General features: G+C 39.2%; 1 protein-coding gene across 1 annotated transcript in view; it reads right to left on the bottom strand.

Moving 5' to 3' along the window:
* Positions 1-378: 378 nt before the first annotated feature.
* The window catches only part of elfn1a (extracellular leucine-rich repeat and fibronectin type III domain containing 1a), an 83,469-nt gene continuing 62,220 nt past the window's right edge, over positions 379-21,627 (bottom strand). Inside the window, exon 3 of the mRNA XM_034219479.1 lies at positions 379-5,310. Coding sequence (XP_034075370.1) covers positions 2,564-4,912 — 2,349 coding nt within the window. The 5' untranslated portion in view covers positions 4,913-5,310 and the 3' untranslated portion in view covers positions 379-2,563. The remainder of the gene's footprint in view (positions 5,311-21,627) is intronic.

Genomic DNA, 21,627 nt, shown 5'->3' on the forward strand with positions numbered 1-21,627 from the left:
CCAAGGCATAATGGCAACACATTGCCTCCCACGGTCGCAACAGAGCCTGAAGTGACGAAGCCTAATCCATTAGTCAATGGCCTATAAGGGAAAGTGATTCTGGCCAGAAGTCATAATAAAGATGCTGATGTATACTGTATGTGCACCCTTAACTTTATTTCACAGTACTTTGTCTGAAAGCAGATAACATAGTATTAAGAAATAAAATAAAATAAACACATTTTTGTGCTCTTGTTTGTTTTGATGCACTTGAACAACACCTGTTGATCTTTCTAAAGGTTTTATCAACACTCTTATTAGACACAGAAGTGCTACAATATGCAGTATAAAAAACATGTTGCTAAATAGCTAAATGAACTAGAAACCTGACAGCTCTCAGAAGATACTGAAATGCTTTTATAAAAATAACAACAAATGGAGACTTGTCAACAGTAGCAACACTGAAAGAAACAAAAGGAAATATACACTTGTACACATATCCCAAAAATATTAAGGCGGTTGAAATATTAAGTCAGACAACCAAGTTAACACTTTATAAGGTGCTTACATAACACATCCACATCGGGCTCATGAATACTTTACTTCACATCGATGAATAATATCAGCGTTATGACACACTTGCATGGAATGGAAGCGGCATAATAACACAGAGAAAATACAATTGGGCTAAATAATGCCTACAATTATATTTACATACTCAATGTCTATGAGTTAATGGAGAAATACCAATTAAAAGCTCTGCTATCAGTTTGCAAACTCACCTCAACACACAGTTCAAAGAGTATGCCTTTACTGCTTCTCAGTTATGGATATTTATGTGTATTTAAAATGTATTTTGAGGTTCCTATGAATGATGTGAAAATGACCTAATTAACCTTGAAGAGCTCTTCCTTCTTTATTTTAAAACCTAGCATTGACTGTACTTGAAATACAAATGCTCATCCGTGAATATGCAATGAATCATCATGAGCCTGTTGGAATAAGTTAAATAAGCATCTTATAAAGAAAAAAGCGTTAATATTTACTCAAAAGATGTCATGATATACAAATTCACAGCCAGTAAGTCAGAGGATTCAGTTTCACATTCTCAAATGTTTACTCTAGCACGTTGATATTCGTCTGGTATGTAACTTTGATAATATTAATTTCATTTCATTTCAAACCTTTATTTATGCAGGTGAATCCCATTGATCTCTTTTTCAAGGGTGACCTGCTGCAAGTAGGTTCCACATGAATACATATAAACATAACAGAAAGATTGAACAGCCTAGCAGTTGGAAATGAAAATGAAACCCCTCGGCAAGCAATAAGGCCCATCCGAACATCAATCTACTTTCCTGCATTTTATCGGATCAGACATTATGCAATATAATACACTGGAAGTAATATTAAAGCAAAGGAAAAAACACAGTCGTTAATAGCTTGAAATAAATACTTCCATACTTAAAAGCTGCCATAAAGAGATCAGAATATGTATTACATTCATACATCGGACTGTCCTGCAGGGAAGAACAGTTGTCTCTATCTAAACAACAGGGGATAAAGTACAGCTGCATTCCCTTTAACATGTTAGAGATTAAGAGTAGGCTTTCAATACCATATCCTGTAAGTGAATAGTATTGTTTCCCAATGTTTTCACTTTGTAACTGATACTACTTGTACAAAAATAATAATAAATGCAACTACTGCTGTATGTTAAAATTCCCAGACCGTGCAGAAATATTGTAAACATTTCAGCTTTTTCTACTTTGGTACTACAGATACAAATGATGGTTCATGAAAGTGATGATTGAAACTTTCATTACAGCATGGAATATACTGCATCCTGCTAGCATGAAGTCTAGGAGATTCCATGCAATGAACACTGCGTTATGTGAGAAAGGGGACAATCAAACTGAATTATCTGTATCTATTAAATGCATGTAAAATCTTTTTAAAAAGGAAAAGAGTAGAAAAAACAGGCGGTGATGGTTAAAATGACAAATGTTCTGACAGGTTTTAAGTGGCTGTTCTTCAGCAACAAGTTATTCTGAATGAACAGCGCACCATTTCATAAACCTGATTCATCCACTAATACTTATCCATTTACACAGCAAACATTTCAAATATATATATCTGTACATAGATTTGTAGAATTAAATATATGCAGGGAGGGAAGAAACAAACTTTCTCTTTATGAAGGGTCCAGATAGGTCCTCAGAAATATTGAGATTTCAGTAGACATATCTTCATATATTAGTTTCATATTACACAACAGGAAATCCACTGTCACAGGACTTGGCCATGCGATACCCAAAAACCTATAATCCATTGTAACATATATATTAATAATTTGCAATATATTTTCTCTTTAATAGATAAAAGTGTTTCCGCTGAATGCTTTACATAATATGACAAATTTAAAGACTCTTTATCCCATCTTCAACACCGTCAAAATAGATTGTGGTACACTTGAGTGAGTAGTTCATTTATAATATGGAAGTATCCATTGATTCAATTGTCAGACGAGGTTCTTGTGTCATTTCTGCAATGTGTGGTCCATATTTAAAAACACCAAAAGAGGTTATGATTTCTGTTGGGATGAAACACCTTTCCAGTAGTCTAAAATATCATGCAGGTCCTCATCCTTTGCAAACTGGACTTTCTTACGCAGTGCATGGCCCGCCGCCATGTACTCCTCGTCTTTGTTCCGTTTCCGGTTGAATTTGAATTTTTCCCAGATGCTGTGTGAAGGTTTGCAGTAGTACTCGGGACTGGAGGAGTAGCTTAGATTGTGATACTGAGATGACAGCTGGGAATATGATAAGTCTCTGCTGCGGGAGTGAGTCAGGGGCTCCAACATTGAGGTCTTGTGGCCGCCAGGACCATCGAGCTCCTCTATCTGAGCGTCGGGGTAAGAGTGGCGGTGGTCACTGTACTGACGCATCTTCTCTGCCTCAGCCCTCAGGATGGCGGCAGCAGGGGTTACAGTGAGCAGGTTCTTTCCTGTTGGGGAACTTTTCTCTATGTACTTGGATTCAGAGCGATAAGGCCTTGGGCTGCGCGAGGGCCCTCCTGTGGCGGTGCTGGGCCTCTTTGGCGAGACATCAGAAGTCCGATGCCTCTGCAGGGAGTGGTGATAGCTGTCTGTGTACGCTGGGGACAGAAGGCCAGCTTTATTCTGTGGGTGTTCTGATAACATCACAAGCTGGGGCTCTGCGTTGGACACTGCTCCAGACTTCCCTTGAAAAGAGGTGGATTCTGACTTGAGAGCATCTATACAGTTGTTAATAATCTGATTTACTTTATCCACCTCTTTTGCAATGGTGCAAATCTCTGCCACCGACCCCTGGCTATTCCCTGGCATTCCCATGTCACATTCCCTGCGTTCGTGGTGGTCCATGCTCCGTACCTCCATGTAATTTCCCTTCATCATTTTATGAGTATCACTCATCTCTTGAAACTTATACTGCTCCATTTCAGCAGCAGATGGTAAGTATGGCATACGTGCCATGTTCTCCCCGGCCAACAACTGCTTCTGCGACATTCGAGATATAGTCGCACCCTCCAGCTCTTGCCCATATTTGAGCTCTATTATATTTTTCTTCAGGCTGCACGCTTTTTTGTGCTTTTCATCTTGCTGACGCTTTTTTCGCAAGCAAAAGTAGACCACACCCAGAAAAATGACCATGCTAAAGAGGCAGCCCAAAATCGTCATGATGTAATGAGTAGCAGTCGCATTGTTTACAGCTCTGTCCTTTCCATTCCAAGGGCCTGTAGTGATTGTCAGACAGGTGTGGTTGTGTCTGAGAGAATTGCGTATTGAAGCGACACAGTACGTGTAGTTAGTGTGGGGTTTTAGGTTTTTAAGGTCAATGTCCTCCTTTATATCTTTCAGGGTTTGAATATCTGTGAAAAAGCTGTTGTTGTACAGAACCAGAATGTACATCTTCTTGTAGGGGTGAGGAATCTGAACTGTGATGGTGGCACCTGTATTCGATACTTGCTTCTGTTTCATCACAGGGATGACTTCCACGTCAGTGTAGGTTGTACTGATGGTAATGTCTTCTGGTTCTGTGCCTGAGGGGCAATCTTCCAGCCCACAGAGTGTCGAGTCCGGTGGGGGTGTCGTGGATTCAGTGGGCACGGCAAAGAAAGGTGTCGAATAGTCGTCAGTACACACAGTGGTGAGCATGTGAAGCGCATTTCGATATGCTGGTTTGTTTGGATTCTGGCTCAATAAACTATAACCAGAGACGCCAGGTGGGGAGTCGCAGACCATCCGCTCATTTGTCCTGTTAGGGAAAACTGAGAGCCATTTGACAAAACCAAGTAATTCACAGGAGCAGTTGAATGGGTTGGTGTACAGCTCGCAGGTGGTCAGTTTATTCAAAGTGGTAAACGTAGACCCGTCTAACTGCTGGATTCTGTTCATAGAGAGGTCAATATTCTCAATGTTGAGGCATTCCAAAAAGGCATTGGATGTCACAGTCTCAATCAGGTTTGCCTGGAGGTAGAGGTACTGCAGCTTTCCTAAGCCCCTGAGGATCCCCTCTGTCAGGTTCCGCAACTTGTTGAAGCCCATTTGAAGGACTTGTAAGTTAAACTGAGCAGAAAAGGCCCCATCCTCTATGTAGGAGATGTCATTCTTCGTCATGTTCAGGTAGGTCAAGTTGGCAAAGCGACTAAGGGCAGAGTATTGGATACTTTTGATTTTGTTTTCATTCAGACGAAGGTCAACAATGGTGCTGTTGATATGCTGTGGGATGGCCTCATAAGGTGGTTGGTTTTGGCTACAAATCGCAAGCCAAACAAAGCCCTTTTCACCCTCAATCAGCCAGCAGTCTCCACTGACTCTGCCAATATGAGTCATATATACAATGGCTACAGACCAAAAAAAGGCACTCATCACCACGCCTGAGCCGCAGGCCATTGGTGCTTCTCTGAGAGTGTTGTGCAGGGACCAACAAATTAGATGAGGGTGATACTGTGGTGGTTTCAGTGCAGCTGAGAAGATCCTGTTGGAATATCAGCTGTATGTTTAGCTGTTCGCCGGGCCAGAAACATTCCTTTGAGATGTTTTCTCCTCATTGATGGATGGTATTGCCCCCATGTGCCAATCAGAAAAACAGGAGAAACCTTCCTTACACTGAATTCCTTTCATAGAGGTTTGCCTGCAGGAAACTTGTGGTGGTGCTTAAAAGAGATTCTACTGCCTCGGGTTGGCTTGTGCTTTTCTCCCTAGAGGTTACCATCATTAAATGGTCTCATCTTATCGTTTCTGCCACTGTCTTCTCTTCTGTGTCTCTTTCATGTGCATGGAGGAATAACCTGCAAAAGACAAGAACACGTAGTTGATATTAATTACATTTTATCAAGATATTAAATGCACTTCTACAGCATATGTTATAAATGAAATGTTGCAGTCAAAGCATAGGACTCATGTTTACTGGATGCCCTTGTTGTTCATGTCCTACCAATTATTTTGTACATAATTTAAGAGGTGTTTGCAGTCCCTGTGGCAGAATGCAATTTAAGGAAACTGTTGGCCAATTACCACTTGACAGGTCGAGGGAAGCAGGGTCCCTGGTTTCACACCATTAACCTGAGGACTGTCAGACGCAACTGAGGAAGGCCAATGTTTAGAAGCTGAAATTAAATCAATTATACAAGACCGCACAAAAGGAAACTCGAATCAATGCATTTAGGGTTTTTCTCCGAAAACCATCATGCATAAATTAAAATCCTTTTGAGCACTGATTCTCCAAGAGAAAAAAGAGAACTTGAGCATAAGGTGTGATTACTGGATCTTCCTAAATACATTTTTTGCAAATGGAGAAAAGCCACGGTTATAAAAATGCTCTTGCTCTTCTTATCTGCAGAGGCCAGATAAAAAAAGAAATCCCGCAATGATATTTTCTTTTTAAATTTGTTTCTGAAAAACAAAACACAGTATAAGAAATCCTTAGAACACTTTGCTTTTGTGAATACTTCATCTGGTTTTGCGTTTTATGCAGTTTCATACGATAAGATAATACCAGGAAATCCACTCGGTGATATACATTTGAATGGTAGTAAATCCTACTGTATTTTAACAATATCACAAGCATTAATCATTCATATCAGCTGCACAGGAATATCTATCGAACGTCATCATATGCAAACATTAGCCACAATACGCATCTTGTCATACCAAACTGGCTGTTGTACTACTGTTTATTACATGTGTTCACCTTTAACAAAGTGTAGAGGTTATACTTATTTAAATGTAGATGTATTCAGTGCCCAAACATATTATATTACATCACTTATCAGTCATTATTGCAGTTTTATTGCAGAATTTATTTTTCCAAAATATGTCATTCTGCTTGCTGCTCAAGTATGCAGTAATACTTAAAAGGCTGCAATCAACAGTAATAGTGTGAGTTTTGGAGCAATTTGTCAAATGGATTAATAATCCATTTGACAAATTGCAAGGGGAATTTATACACCGACGCAGGTTGACCTTTCTGAAGCAGATAAAAAGAAAACATATTGTTCAGGTAGTTACACAGATACTTCTGGGCAAACCCAAAACTATTTAGGATAAGTGTGTACCACTCATAATTAACTGATGAAAGACATTTGAAAATGTGTTTGAAAATGAGCACATTAACCCAGAGATATTGATATGTGTAGTAGTCTAATCTTGTGTTTTTGAAAGCCAGTTCGGCCTCAGACCCAGGTCAACATGAGTAGCCTTGTGGGGGGACACAAAGGGCAAGAAGGTGCTTTAGTGTGTTAGCGTACATGCCTTTCACAGCAGGGATAATGTTAGAATAGAATAAATGTGACAGTTTATGGCAGAGTACATTTTCTTCAAGATGGAAAACCCCACCTGCCATCATGGACCCAAAGGCCATTCCCCGCTGTCATCTGACCTTTTTCTGAGTTAAGTTTATCAAATTACAATCATACAAGTGTTGTGGTTTTTCTCATACATCAAGCTGGGGACACAAGTCTTTGCACTGAAACGTTATTGATAATATTTCCTTTTTTTTTAATCCTTGTTTTATATATATCCTTTATTTAACCAGGTAAAAGACTCATTGAGATTACAATCTCTTTTCCAAGAGTGACCTGGCCAAGAGGGGCAACATGTACGAAGTTACAACAGATAAAACACAGACATAACATGCAGACAAATACAGCTGTAAAACACAAATAAAATGGCACATTAGCCAGTCAATATGCCAAGTAAAACAAACTATTAAAAATCATTCAAAACTGGCAACATTTAAAACGATTTTAGGATATACGAGCACTCACATCTACCAATGGCGTCTTGTTCTCTGTCCTTTAAGATGGACCTGAATTCCCCCATAGTGATTACATCTGAGAGTTTCAGCTCCTTCTACATTGTTCCAAGCTGTGGGGGCAGCATATCTAAAAGCTGTTTTACCCAGTTTTGTTCTCACTGTATAGGAACCAGCATCTGAATAAAATCTTGGGAGCGCAGGCCATATAGACTTTCTCTTTGACACATATATGTGCAAATGTAGGAGGGAACCAACCCAAGCAGAGATTTATAAATAAAACCCAACCAATGGGAAAGTCTGCGAGCAGACAGACAGCTTTAGCCTGGGAAGGCTAGACGGAGCCACTGTTCCACCAAATAACAAATTCCTATATGTGTGAATCTATAGCTAAAAGGTTGCTGTTTGTATTGAATTACCTCCGATATTTTAGCAGGTAACACAATGGAACAATTAGGCAGACCATGTAAATTAATATTAGTGATGTCCAACAACAGTTCACCGCAAGTTTTATTCAAATGCACATAAAAGCAAGCATAACACAAATGAAGTGCCATTTTGCTGAAAAGAAAACCTTTTTTAATTGCAAATCTCCTCTGTTCACTCAATGTTATGAAATGATCTGCAATCGGGCTGAGATGACCAAGCCAAAAGCACCTGTCAGTGAAGTCAAGAGCAGATAAAGAGGATAAATAAATGCTGTGGTGGACACTGCAACAGAATGCTAAAGGCTGCTATTACAAAACCACCTTCACAACGACAAAAGAGCAGCGGCAGGAGAGCATTGAAGAAAAGAACACTCTGGAAGCCCCTGGGAGGAAAGAGGTTCCAAATCAAATGTTCCATGAAATGAATATGAACAAATTCAGCAGAATATCTGTGTGCAAGGCAAAGGAGCTCTTAAAGAAAAACGGTGCCTCGTTATTATTCCCCAGTCTCTGACCTTTTATTGCAAATACCGAACGGAAGAGACTGAGCTCATCTGACCTGATCTCCACCCGCTCACAGCGTGGCACTGGTGTGAAAAACCCTTTCAGCGGCCAAATGGGAGTTTAAGTTAAAACTGAGAAGCCACGTCTCATTTACAATGCTTTGGCTGTGTTTTGTTTGTCCACAGTGACTCACTCTAGTGAGCCTCCAACTGATTCATCGCCCCAACACTGAAAGCCATGCATACATTAGAGCCGGACTAGCACTCTGTGTTAGGGCAAACACAAATACACGCAAGAGTGCTTACAATAAAAAGGAGGAACTGTAGATTTTGCATGTGGATTTTGAATTCAAACACTGTATCTTCCTCTCTTGTCCCAGTACATTCAAAGCATATGGCAACAAAAAAAAAAAACGCCTGCGGTGGTGACTTGTAAACAAAGCAGAAGCTACTTTAAAATACAGTTTTCCTGCTTTGCAAATCACATCTTATTGTGTATGCAGATCTTCAGATGAGCCTGAGGCATCCAGCAGGGCAGTGGTTCCCAAACTTTTTGTGCCCAAGGCACAACAAAGGACAAGTAAAAATCTCAAGGCACACCTATTGTGCAAAATAGCCTTTATAACACGTGTTATCACTCATATCATGTCAAATATCTGTAAATGTGCATAATTATTTACTAATGCCAAATAAAATGTGACAAAGACAACTATATTACTCATGAAATATTTATTAACGAAATATTTCAGAAATTAATTTGAAACTTTATCAAATTAGGCTTCATCAAAGCAGCAACACACTCATTTAAACCAGACAGGTCACAACATAAAAAATGAGGCAAAGGAAACTCAAGGAAGCTGCATTGTCCATGGTCCTGAACTACAAATTATAAATGTAACATTTCAGCAATCAGCATTGAAACATGTGCTATTGTAAATATTTTGCCGACTTACAAATTAGTGAGATACATGTGCCTGTTGGGGCGCGCAGATTTTTTTAATCCTTGGTGGCACTGAGGAGAGGGCCACTCGCAAGTCCTGTTCAACAGAGAGCCGTGACCTCCTGTTGTTCTTCATGTAAATCAGAGTAGAGAACGCCAACTCCAGAGATGGAGTCGTTACTAAAAAAATGTAATATATTACATATTACTTTTAAAAAAAAAGTAATATATTACACTACTTCGTTGCTATCTACATAAAGTAACTCGTTACTTTACTCGTTACTTTACTCGTTACTTTACTCGCCGAGCACGTACGAACTGCGCGTGAGTGGCAATAACTTTCCTTACCAGCAGGCGGCGGTAGTGTGTATTTGTCATTCAAAACAGGCAACAACCGGAAGACAGAGAAGAAGAACAGACTACGTGATATAAACAAACAACAAATAGCGTGTGCGGTAGCTTCACCTTAGCATGTGTTCTTTGCAGGTGTTTGTTGAGGTTTGACGTGGTGTTTACAGCAGTGGATAACAGCTTCTGGCCTGGACACAGTTTGCACCTCACCGTCACATTCCTGTCTATTCTTTGGACGAACTCAAAATAATGGGCATACCTCCACCCCTCGAAAGTTATCGCTGACTCAGCCATGTTTATGCAGCACTGCACATGGAGATGTGGACGCGCAAGTCGCGCAGATTACGTACATATAAACCTACAAAGTACTGATATAGTAAATTAAAAAAATATTATTTTTGTGTAGTTGTATATTGCAATAATAACGTATGGTTGTCACAAAATCCCACGGCACACCCGACCGGACTTGCCTCACGGCCCGTCCACACAGCGGCGTGCGTTGAAGCTTCCAACGCTTCTGCCCATTCACTTTGAATGGGGTGACGTCACTTTTAGCCGAACTGCATCGTGGGAAGCGACGCGGAGCGTTGCTGGCGTGGCTCGCTGCAAAAGTTGAGCAATGTTCAACTTTTGACGCCTCGGCAGAAGCGTCAGCCAATCGAATCATATGCCAGTACAAGCTCTAGCCAATCAAACCGCTGCTTGTGTGTCAGGGGCGGGAGATTCATGTGATTGGTTGTTGGTCGAGTGTCAGACACGCCCGCCGGCAAGCGTCAACGCACGCCGCTGTGTGGACGGGCCGTCACGGCACACCAGTGTGCCGCGGCACACCGTTTGGGAACCACTGCAGCAGGGTATGTTGCCTTAGCAGATCTTCTATTTGCCACCACAGACCCACTTTCCATAATGGCAGCAATCTGTATGGTCCAGTGTTAGCCCTGAGTGCAGCAGGCCAGAACACCCAAGGCATCAGAGCTGAGTATATTCCCCTATCAGACACAGGCAGCCATTCCACACTCTCTTTTCCATTTAGGCTTCATGCGGTGGGTAATGAAGGCTTTTCTTTTCCCTCTTCTGTGGATAACCTATTGAAACCCAGCTCTTGAAGAATGATTCAAACACTGCCTTGTACCTTTCTGTCGCGGTTGCTCGGGGCCTGCTCATACTTCACTTCTACTCAATAAATCATTGGTTCTCTCTTTTTTATTATGGAAAAAGGCTAGAAAACATCACAGAGGCTGATGTACATTTGGAGAACCAGAAGTCTATATTTCAATCTTGCAGCATGTACAGTGAAGCAAATTAATTTGAGGGAGAAGAACAAGACTTGAAGAGTCTTCCAGTTAAAAATCACACAAAAGTCTGAATCTTCATGGCCTTAAAGCAGAAGGTCAAAGTAGGTTTGTGCTAGTGACAAACTATATTTTGTGCTAGGTTGAATTACACTTTAAATGGAATCTATCAGCTGCTGTGCCTTTTCGTGTTATAGTCTTTACACCTGAAGCAAAGGAGTGTGTCCTCTCTCTCAAAGAAAGCCTCTTAAATACAGCTCCGTTACAAGGGCCGGTGCTTCAAGACGAACTTTGACAGAATTTCTAGAACGGCACATCAAGAAACACAATACTGCGTCTCCCACCGCACAAACAGTTGTATATCCATTGCAAACCAACTAGACAGCACCTCCCCACACATCCCCCTCCCTGGTTATCTCTGCCTCTCGGTGCCCTTCTGTTTGTCTGCGTGTCCGTCCAAACAATTTCACCATGCATACTAAATGGGCATGTTTCTGTTCTGTCTCCAAAGTTCTACAGTAGCATGATATCAGAGGAACTGTTTTTGCAGTTTGAATCCCTTTCTGCCCGTGCTTTCTATCTCGTTCTTTGTGATGGTGAAGGTGTCGGAATCTCAGGGGAAGCTCTTCATCCATACCAATGACTGCCCTTTATTTGATGTCATTGAAAGTGCATGCACTCCTTGCTTAGAAGAATGGAAACAAAGTAAAGATTTAAAGACAGAAGTGGTGAATGAATTGGTTTTAAATGGAACTGCTTCTCTTGGGGAAGGAAAACATTGAGCTCATTGAGGTACTGCATTGCTTTGTTCAGAAGGAGAAATAGGGCACACATGCTTGGGTTATATCAGAGGATATTAAACTAATAAATTAATTACTCTGGGAAATAATTGATGATCTTCATTGAGTACCGTTTGCAAAAAGTTCAGCACTTTTTACAGCCACTCATACTTGATGTGTCTTTTTCAGTAGGCAGGAGCTCAGCAAATGGAGTTTTAATTTAACCTAACTTCTGTGTGAGGAGTATTGTATGCCATCTTAATGCACTGCACTCATTTGTTTTCCAGACAATTATTCCTGCATGGCAATAGGAGTTGCTTCCTCATGAAGAAGCTTTCATCCAAGTATTTATCTTGATATGACACCGAGGCTGGAATAAAGTAATACATGTGGTGATAAGGTACTGTATTTGGACTTACATAATGTAGGTGATTCGCAAAAGATTTGAAAAACACAGATATTTGTACGTGTTATTTCCAGCTTTTGCCTGATTCCTTACCATAAATGGGAACATTTCACAGGATTACACTCAAATTGAAAGCAGCAACAAATTAATTTTGGTCACCTTGGGGCAGCGAAAACAAACCAATATAATCAGTTGCTTATTTACACATCCAGCATAAGAAGTATTCAAGATTAATCGGGTTGATACTTGAAATGTCCCCGCCACTGTACAGGATTAATTTCTCTTTGTAAACAATGAGGGAAATTCGTGGATTGACTTATTTTACTTTATTTTATTTTCGTTTATGTCTCTATAGTCTCCCTGTCCCCTAAAACTATTATTTTCCTTTGTTTGTGTACATGCAACTAGAACATTTCACTGCAGCCTCTTTCAAATAATTGATAATTGACATGCCTGTTTTTTTTAAATGTATCTATGTGTATGTAAATGTGTTCCTGTGCAGTCAAATAGTAAATTGGTCAACCTGTTTCGACAGTAGTATTACATCTACTAATATGGTGCATTTTGGCTGGTTAAAGAAGTATGTTTAAGTTGAATGTTAGGTTTTTGTGCATGTAAATGGTCTGCAAAGGCTGACATCCCTGTGTTCCCTCCAGAGGGAGTTTTCTCCCACACCCCCCCCCCCCCCCCCCCCCCCTTCCTGATCTGCTTCCATTGGAATCCTTTGTTCACGTCTGGACCATAATGACATCACTATGTAACACTTGTGCTTCTATTGGCTAGCGCTTCAACACATTGTATGTGATAGTCTAAGTGGTTGACCAATCACAACAGAGCCGGCCAGCTAGCCAATCAGAGCAGACTGGGCTCTGGTTTCAGACAGAGGGTGAAAAGAGGTGCTGCAGCACAGGCAGTATGCGAAAAATACAGAGCTTTTTTTAACCTTAAAGCATGGAGACATGTCACAATAGAAGCATAACATAACATATATAAACCTGAAAAGTGAGCATAATATGTTATTATAAGTATTAGGGACAAATAACATCTTCCTGCTACCTATTAGTACTGGTCCCTGCTAAATATTAACAGGACACAGCAGGTATTGCTGAGGTGTTACTCTCAATAACTGCTTAAAGTTAAATGACAGATCCTTGAAGGGTAATTAAGGCCCTGAGTGCAAAGGTGACGTTGTGAGAGATATGCCCAGACATCCTGAATTTGAAAACAGTCTATTGGAAAGTTGCACACGGCAGTTACTACTTGGTATTCCACGCAGGTGTCATACTTTGTAAAACTTTAAATGACTTACTTCCCTGCATGCCATCTCTTGTAAATTCCCAATATCTCACTCTATTGTTCTTCAGTGTATCAAGAGTCCTTCAGCAGGCTCATGACCTAGTATGATTCAAGCTTAGAGAGAGCAAAACATCTCATTACAACCTAAAAGCTCTACTTTTGGTGACACCTCTTATGTCAAGATGATAAGCCATGGAGAGTGGTTTTAGAATCACACCGCACTGATAGAGACAGATGCATCAGTGAAACCCTGAAGAGAATTAGGGCAGAGAATAAAGGAGATGGCACAATAACAAAAAAGCCAAAAAAACACATCCTGCTCAGCCTTTCACAGTTCTTTCTTCAAAATGAGCATTGTGATCTTTGCTCTGTACCATATTCTATAACACCACCATAGCAGTTCAGCCCCACAGCATGCATACTGATCAGGAGAAAAGGGCAGCTGGGCTATAGGAAGCATTTATCATAGGGACAGGAGGAAAGTAGAGTTTAATTTAATTCTGTACGTTTGAGAATAAGATACAACTTGGAATAACACCTGAAGGCTTAAATGCAATTTTCCAGGCCATCAACTGACCATCAACTTGGCCCCCTTATTTGGCCTCGGAGCCAAATCATCTGACAGCAAGCTGACTCATGACATGTCGCACTAAAGTGGGAGCCACTGTGACGCCAGAGCGTGACAGGAAGTTATAGAAAACTATTCAGGCAGATTTAACAGGATTGCTGGGTTTCAATGCCTTTTTTATATGTATCATCTTTATTAATATCTTATGTTCAGAGGGTTGATGAAGCGATTGATGAAACACTGACAAAATCAGACTCTTATCTCAATCAATTGCCTCGTCATGCTGAAAGATTTCCCTACCAATTAACCTTCAGAAAGTGACTGGAGATAATTCCATTACTGTGAACTGCAAGACCGTGCTTCTGACTGACAGATTAACCGGCCTCAGTGTGTGACAGCCGAGAAGCCATTCATGCTGACAGAGCAACGGACACATTTAAGATAAATACATTATATCTGTAAGATTATTTTCACGAAGAGTTTAATTTAATTGAATCTTCATCTTGAGAAGTTATTCTACCTTCGAGGGGATTTTGCAATTTTAATCTTGTAAAGATACAAATTCCGTCAGGGTTGACCTATTAACCATTTATTACAGCAAAATGCATTGTAATTTGCCAGTGTGGCCACTGTTCATACTATGCTCTGGAATTACTCAAAAGCTGCATTCACGTCGAAAACGGGTCTGCGCTGGCATTGTGTTTTTAGGAACAGAGCGTTGTCGCCCGACTTTGTGGAAGCGCTACAGAACTGCGCATAGCTCGAAATTGACGCCGGACATTTTCTAATTATTTAAACTTTGTCCATGTTAAGCGCTGACCTTTTGACTCGCAACCAATCAGATAACAGCTTTATGTAGCACCAAAAGCTAGCAGGAGAGATGATCATAGAAACTAAACTAAACTGACTGTTTTCACCCTAAGGCTCTGCGCCCAACCTGGTGGTGAGAAAAGAGCAAATGGTGTGTCATGTGAATGCATCTGAAAGCAAGTTTGACAGAGACAGAAACATAATTAACATTAAATGAATGGGCTGTCCGGGGAGCATTTCAAATTGTGGTGGTCAGTGATTGGAGCAGCAGTAGGCTACTACCCATAGACTCATGCAACTGGAGTTTCAAAACATTATAGTTGTGATATGAATGTTCGTCTACGTGCTCATGGGGATTATCTTATTCGTAATAACCATTTTTTTTCCTTTTTGTAGAGAGAGTATCACAGTTGGGTCAAGGTTATAGCAAAAAAACAGCCTGTCCTCCTACAAAAAACGACCATATAGGTCGATTGTTCAGCAGCATATTACGACCCAGTCATGTTTTAAAGTGTAGCACCTCTAGTGGTCGTGTAAGAAACAACATGCTCACGTTGATTGCAAACGCTCTGGAGATTATTTTATTAACAAATAACCCTCTCTGGAAAATCCTAAATTGTGCAATAGTTTGGCCGTTAAAATGCTTTTTGATTAGATTTCTAGCGAGAAGTGTATATTGTACTTTTATAATCTACGTCCAGTGGATGTGTAGGATCTATAGTTTGATAGATATTACGAAGATGATTTGAGGTCTCGCCAGGAGAACGTGTATATGCGGCAGCTTCCATGTAAAGTTAGCGTCAACCCTCACGGGGTGAAAACAGTATTTCCGGTCTCAAAGTTTTCATAATAAAACCGGAAGTACTCCCCTCACTGTCAAATGATTACACAGTGATATCTGCATTACTCATCCTCTACAAAACATCAGTTTATCCTTGTTAATTACACAATATTGATTGGTTTAAATTGTGTACAATGCTTTTGTGTTTTTAACCTTCAATTCGGAGAAACAAATAGTTTTTTCGGAGTTTAGACACTACAGAGTTTCCAAATACACTACACTACCCAGAATCCCCAGCTAACGTTTCGGACTACAACATCCGCCTTGCTTTACAATCTCCGTGATTAGTCATCAAGCTCTGTGATTGGATGTTGGAGTGGCAGTGCGACAAGGTTACGCTGAGCGTCAAACAGCTCTTTGAAATGGAATGGAACCACGGCAGACTTTCCAAAACTGGACTTGGACGGGTCCAGCCCAGCTCCCCCCCTCCCCCCCAGAACTACACATGCTGGCTATAGTGTGTTTCGCAATATGTTCTATGGCACGTCTCTACTGGGAATTGTAGTTTTAAAAAACGTTTTCGTATTTCCCACAATTAGAAGTTGCCAGTATTAAATTGTTTACACCCCTGGAGGTTTTGGGGATACGAAACACATTGGTGTTATCAAATTTAAAACATATAATTAATAAATGGGTGAAAATGGCTTTTGTCCAAAATGGGCAGCATTAATATACCCACATGACAGCTAAGGTCAGAAGAGCTTTATTTAACAGCTGGTCTTATGTTTGTGACCCCTCCTGTTGTTAATTGATAAGCCTGAAACATGCACTTGTCAAGGTTCAGAGGTACATTTTGCAAATATGGCAGTAGCCATCGATCATCATAAGATAAGACATACATTATTGCAACCCAGTCTCATGGCATTTCGTGTTCACCAACACGATATTTAATCTATTGATTCATGTTCACCAACACTTACAGGCCTACGTCTGTTTCCGGTTATTTTTATTTTGAAATTCAGTTCCTGATGCACGCCAAAATGCCCGAGATGATGGAATTAAACCAATACATAAAAGCAAGGATAATTGTGTGTTATTGGTGAGTAAATAACAGTGTGTTATTTTGAAAAGAATAACAAATTAAAAGGAAAAAAAGATTTAAAAAATACAGATTTCAGTATCCTGAGGCTCTGAGCCCCATTTATTTTCCTCACAGACGGCAACAAAAGTCAGAAATTATACGATTTAAAATAAAAGCAATAATTGTGGCTTGATATTGAGTAAGAACATGTTTTTATGAACCACACAGCTTCCGGTCTTCCACGACCCGACCGGAGAAAAAGACGTGCTGCAGGCAAGAAACACATTACCAGTAGAAATACATTGCTTTTAAAATCGTTCTGTGCAACACGAAAAAAAGGGGAAAATCGTGTTGGTGAACACGAATCAATAGATTACAAATCGTGTTGGTGAACACGAAATGCCACGAGACTGGGTTGATTATTGATCCCAAGTTGGGAAATGTTTTTGTTACAGCAGCATACTACTTTGTTCTACTCCACTACAATTCAGAGGTTAACCTGGTATTTTTACTCCACTACATTTATTTTTGTTACTTACATACTTAATGATGTGAAATATATACAACCCTTAAATCAGACTTTAGTTACACCTGAGTCAAATTCAGGGAAGGTGATTGTCAAGTGCCAAAATAAACTATACAATATATTGGACGTTAAGTACTTTGTCAGACTTAATATTTATCTGTCGATACCCCCAACGTTTTTTTCTTATTCAAAAGAAGACCGTAACTTAAAGTATTCTTTAATGTTTAAATAAAGGTTAATTAGTTTGTCTGTTTTGCACATCCTCATATTAATATCTTTGGACGTCCTCCACTAAACTGTTTTATTGTAGAGATCACTACAGTATCTTCTTGATATTTTCTATTCTATATTTCTATCATTGACCTTCTACTTTCCCCAATTTTGTATGTAGGCTACTCTTAATATTTAAATGTTTTCATAAAATAAAACTTATTCAACAACTAAATTCAATAACGTGTTTTAACCACTCGGTGGTGCGGGTTAAAAAACCAGTGGTCTAGTTAATAAAACATAATAATATCAGCTATTGAAATTCTGATTCCATAGATGTGTCTCCCATCACACAAAACCCCTGACTATTCTCTAAACTCAGTATATTACGATCTTTAATAAAAAGAAAATCAGTAATATCTTTAAAAACAACAAGTCCCTTTCTATCAGCTGTGCATCGTTATGGTGTAAATACAGCCTATCTATCAATTGGATCAAATATAAAAGTCAGCCGAAAAAGTGTTGATACTGCAAGGAGACGTATTGTATGAAAATAAATGGAAGATGTTGTTTAATTGCTGATATATTTATGATCCACGTCACATATTCAGTTTCGGCGGCATTTCTTCCAGTTTGTCCAAAAGTCTTCTAATCAGGGCTCTAGAAATAGAGAACTACGGCAGATGTATAATATTTAATGCAGCCAAACCGTGTATTACAATGCCGTTATATGATGACTTCCAAAGAGAAAAGCAAGAACACTCGGAATAAAGTATTATTATTTTTTTTTTAAAATGTTTTCTGATTTCATATCGCATAAACACCATATCCCAACGTGTATTGCGGCTAAAACATCCAAGATTATGGGTGTAGTTTGATGTTTTAGCCTATCAAAACCTCTGAAAAAAGAAATGTGTCTCTCAGAATCGAAAGAGAAAAACCTATGGGAAAAGCACAAAAGCATTGTACACAATTTAAACCAATTAATGATGTGTAATTAACAAGGATAAACTGATGTTTTTTAGTGGATGAGTACTGCAGATATCACTGTTAAATCATTTGATCATTGGTTTTATTATGAAAACTTCGAGACCGGAAATACTGTTTTCACCCCGTGAGGGTTGACGCTAACTTTACATGGAAGCTGCTGCATATAAACGTTCTCCTGGCGAAACCTCAAATCATCTTCGTAATATCTATCAAACTATAGATCCTACACATCCACTGGACGTAGATTATAAAAGTACAATATACACTTCTCGCTAGAAATCTAATCAAAAAGCATTTTAATGGCCAAACTATCCTACAATTTAGGATTTTCCAGAGTGTGTTAAACTTATTTGTGAATAAACGACCCTCTGTAACGTTTGCAATCAACGGGAGCACTAGAGGTCGAAAACTCTAAAACGTGATTATACTGTAGGTCGTATTAAGCGCTTGAACAAACGACCTATTTGGTCGTATGAGTTGGAGGACATGTTGAAAAAAAAGCAAGCAAGTATATAAAGGGAACTGGCTCTCCTGTTGCTGGACTTTGATTTATCAATGAAAAATTGTGGAATGAAAGGAAACATGGTGGAGGCAAATGGAAACAACCACCTTGTGCGACGGCTGTGTTGAGAAATAAAACTGTCTCTGCCTTAAAAGGGAAGTTATTGTTTCTGACAGGGCACATTCTCTCAGGCTCAAAAAGAGGCAGAGTGCGCAACAGCTTGACTTTCACAGAAGTGAGAGGTTTTTTTGGTGGGCCGCAGAAAGCGGATTGCAGACTTGAAGGAGATTTCAACAAGAGATGACAGGTTGGCCACTGGGAACACTTTTATCCCAGTCGCAGAATGCCACCAATAAATGCTTTAAATTCTAATGGACATTAGTTCAGAATAACGGACATAAAGTGCTCTGATTACATTGTGTCAGAATTTTCATTTGTATTGCTGTTGTCCATTTTAATCTACCTCCACAAACCCACTCGGAGGCAAAAGGAAGTATTTGCTTTGCTGATTTGGAAAAATTCACAAAGGAAAACAAATATTTTAGTTTGTATGCAGACAAGATCATTCTTGAGTAGCTCTCACATGTGATACTATAGTTGTCACAGCCATAACAATGCCATTCAAGGTTTTTCCCACACGTCTCCTCTCTGGCAGAGGTTTTATTAGAAGACATCATTCCCTATTTATGGGAGCAAGAGCTTTAATGAGGGATTTAACAGCAGGTTTCACTACCAGTGTGTTTAATCCACATTTAAACACTGCTTCTGTTTCACGTTGCCTTTTGCACAATTCTTGTAAAATGCTTGTACAAGGGTGTCTAGTCAATACATGTCTTCTGTGTCATAACCTGCTAAGTAGATGAGGCAGATGCAATCATCATTTTACAACAAAGTCAAGAAGGTCATATGACATGATACATTACAAAGTGGACAGATGCCTGATGAGATTAATCATTTCGCATATGAAAGCGCTCTTTTAGCAGGCCCTGTTGAAATCACTGCTTTCAGTCAGGCCACACATTTTATTTTCACTGTGATACATTCAGATTTTCACTGTGCTGTAAAATATGTGCATAGTTTTGTAAAAAGCTGCAAGTTTGAAAGACTTAACCATTTCAACCCTTTAACATACAATCTCAGTATCTAATTGGACAATTACCAATATTACAAAGATAATAATTATAATACAGTATATATAATACTATATTAGAATGTTGTATATGCATAGCCTTGATTTATACAATGATGTATTTGCTTAATATATTTTCTTCCTACATTTTGAGTGTTATTTTGTAGTTAGCGTGGTATACTGTATCATGTTTGCTTTTCATTAACATTTAGTCTGACAACTATTTAGCCAACAGCTATTATGGGGTAGCTGCCTACCTTGAATTGCCTTGTGTTGAAAAGTGCTAAATAAATAAACTTGCCTTGCCTTGCCTTGCCTTACCTACCTGTATATTTACATAACCGTTTTGTTCATTACCACAATCTTTTTTAGATGTTTAATACACATGTTGACATGTTGTGTTATTCATTTCATTTTCATTGAATCGTTTATTTGAATCGGGACAGTGCACATTGATGAACACTTTAAAACAGCTAATTTCCATCCGTAGTCCCGTCACATACAACATATAAGAACATGACATTTATATACATAGCAAAAATAAATACATGAAATGCAGGAAGAGCATGAGCAGCATATCATTTACCACATGGCAGTACAATGTAGCAGCTACGACATAAAGTGCAAGAGAAGATAAAAGTGCTACATAATTATTGACAGTTCTTGCTTAAAACATTTTGTTCTTGCTAGCTCACTACTTGCAACCAGTGGGGTGTGTTACGTGTGTGTGTGATACACTGAAAAAACGAAAACGTTGACTTTAATTAAATGTATTATGTCAACATATTTCACTTACAGTATGTAATGTATTAGGTTAGTTGAAAGCAATACTATTAAAGTTTAAATACAAAATATTAGATTCAACTTATTGTTATTGCTTTGAACTAACCTAATACAGTTAGGTGAAACGTTTTGACATAATACACTTCATTAAAGCCAGTTTTTCAGTGCATACAGATGCCTTATGATCTAAAGTCTGAAGGAAGAGCCTGGTGCTCTTAACGTTTTACAGCATTACATTGCTTGTATGGAAGCTTTTTGGAATGTAGCTCTATACCATAAATATGTATACATTTAGAAAATGTAAATGTAAGTATATATTTTACAATATGTTGGCTGCCAGCTCTACCAACTGAGCTATACAGTCCACGGGAATAAAGTATTATTTTTATTTGTTTTAAAAATGTTTTTTGTTTTCACATTGCATAAACACCATATCCCAACGTGCATTGCGGCTAAAACATCCAATCACCGAGCTGATGATCTTTCCTACGTCTGTTTCCGGCATTGTTCCTGTAATGAGAGTTCACATTTATGCTACATTGAAGGGTGGAATTGACCACACATCTTCAGAAACATAATTTGCTTCTGATATAACTCATAGCAATATTGTAACCATTAAGAAAAGCCAACTGCATTAAAAACCCAGTTAACAAACACTAGGTCAAGTATTTTCCTTCAGTAATGAAGATGTAATTGCAATGTAGACACACCTGGGGTCGCTCTGTCTGTTACGCTGAGCCATGCATTGTCTGGAACGTAAAAGGGATGAAGAAGACAAAGGGAAGTGACGTACTTCCGGTTCAACATGAAAACATTCCCAGTGCAAAAAAAACAAATCGCTAAATAAAAAGATAAAACACTGGCATGTAATTTACGTTAGAATAATAGAATGGTTTTGAATAATAGATGAGAGTAAAATCTACCTCACTTTACAGCCCCGCCCACTTTTGGGGAAACCAACGCTGTCATTTGAACGGC

Source organism: Gymnodraco acuticeps, unplaced genomic scaffold (assembly GCF_902827175.1).
Source record: "Gymnodraco acuticeps unplaced genomic scaffold, fGymAcu1.1, whole genome shotgun sequence".
NCBI lineage: Eukaryota > Metazoa > Chordata > Actinopteri > Perciformes > Bathydraconidae > Gymnodraco > Gymnodraco acuticeps.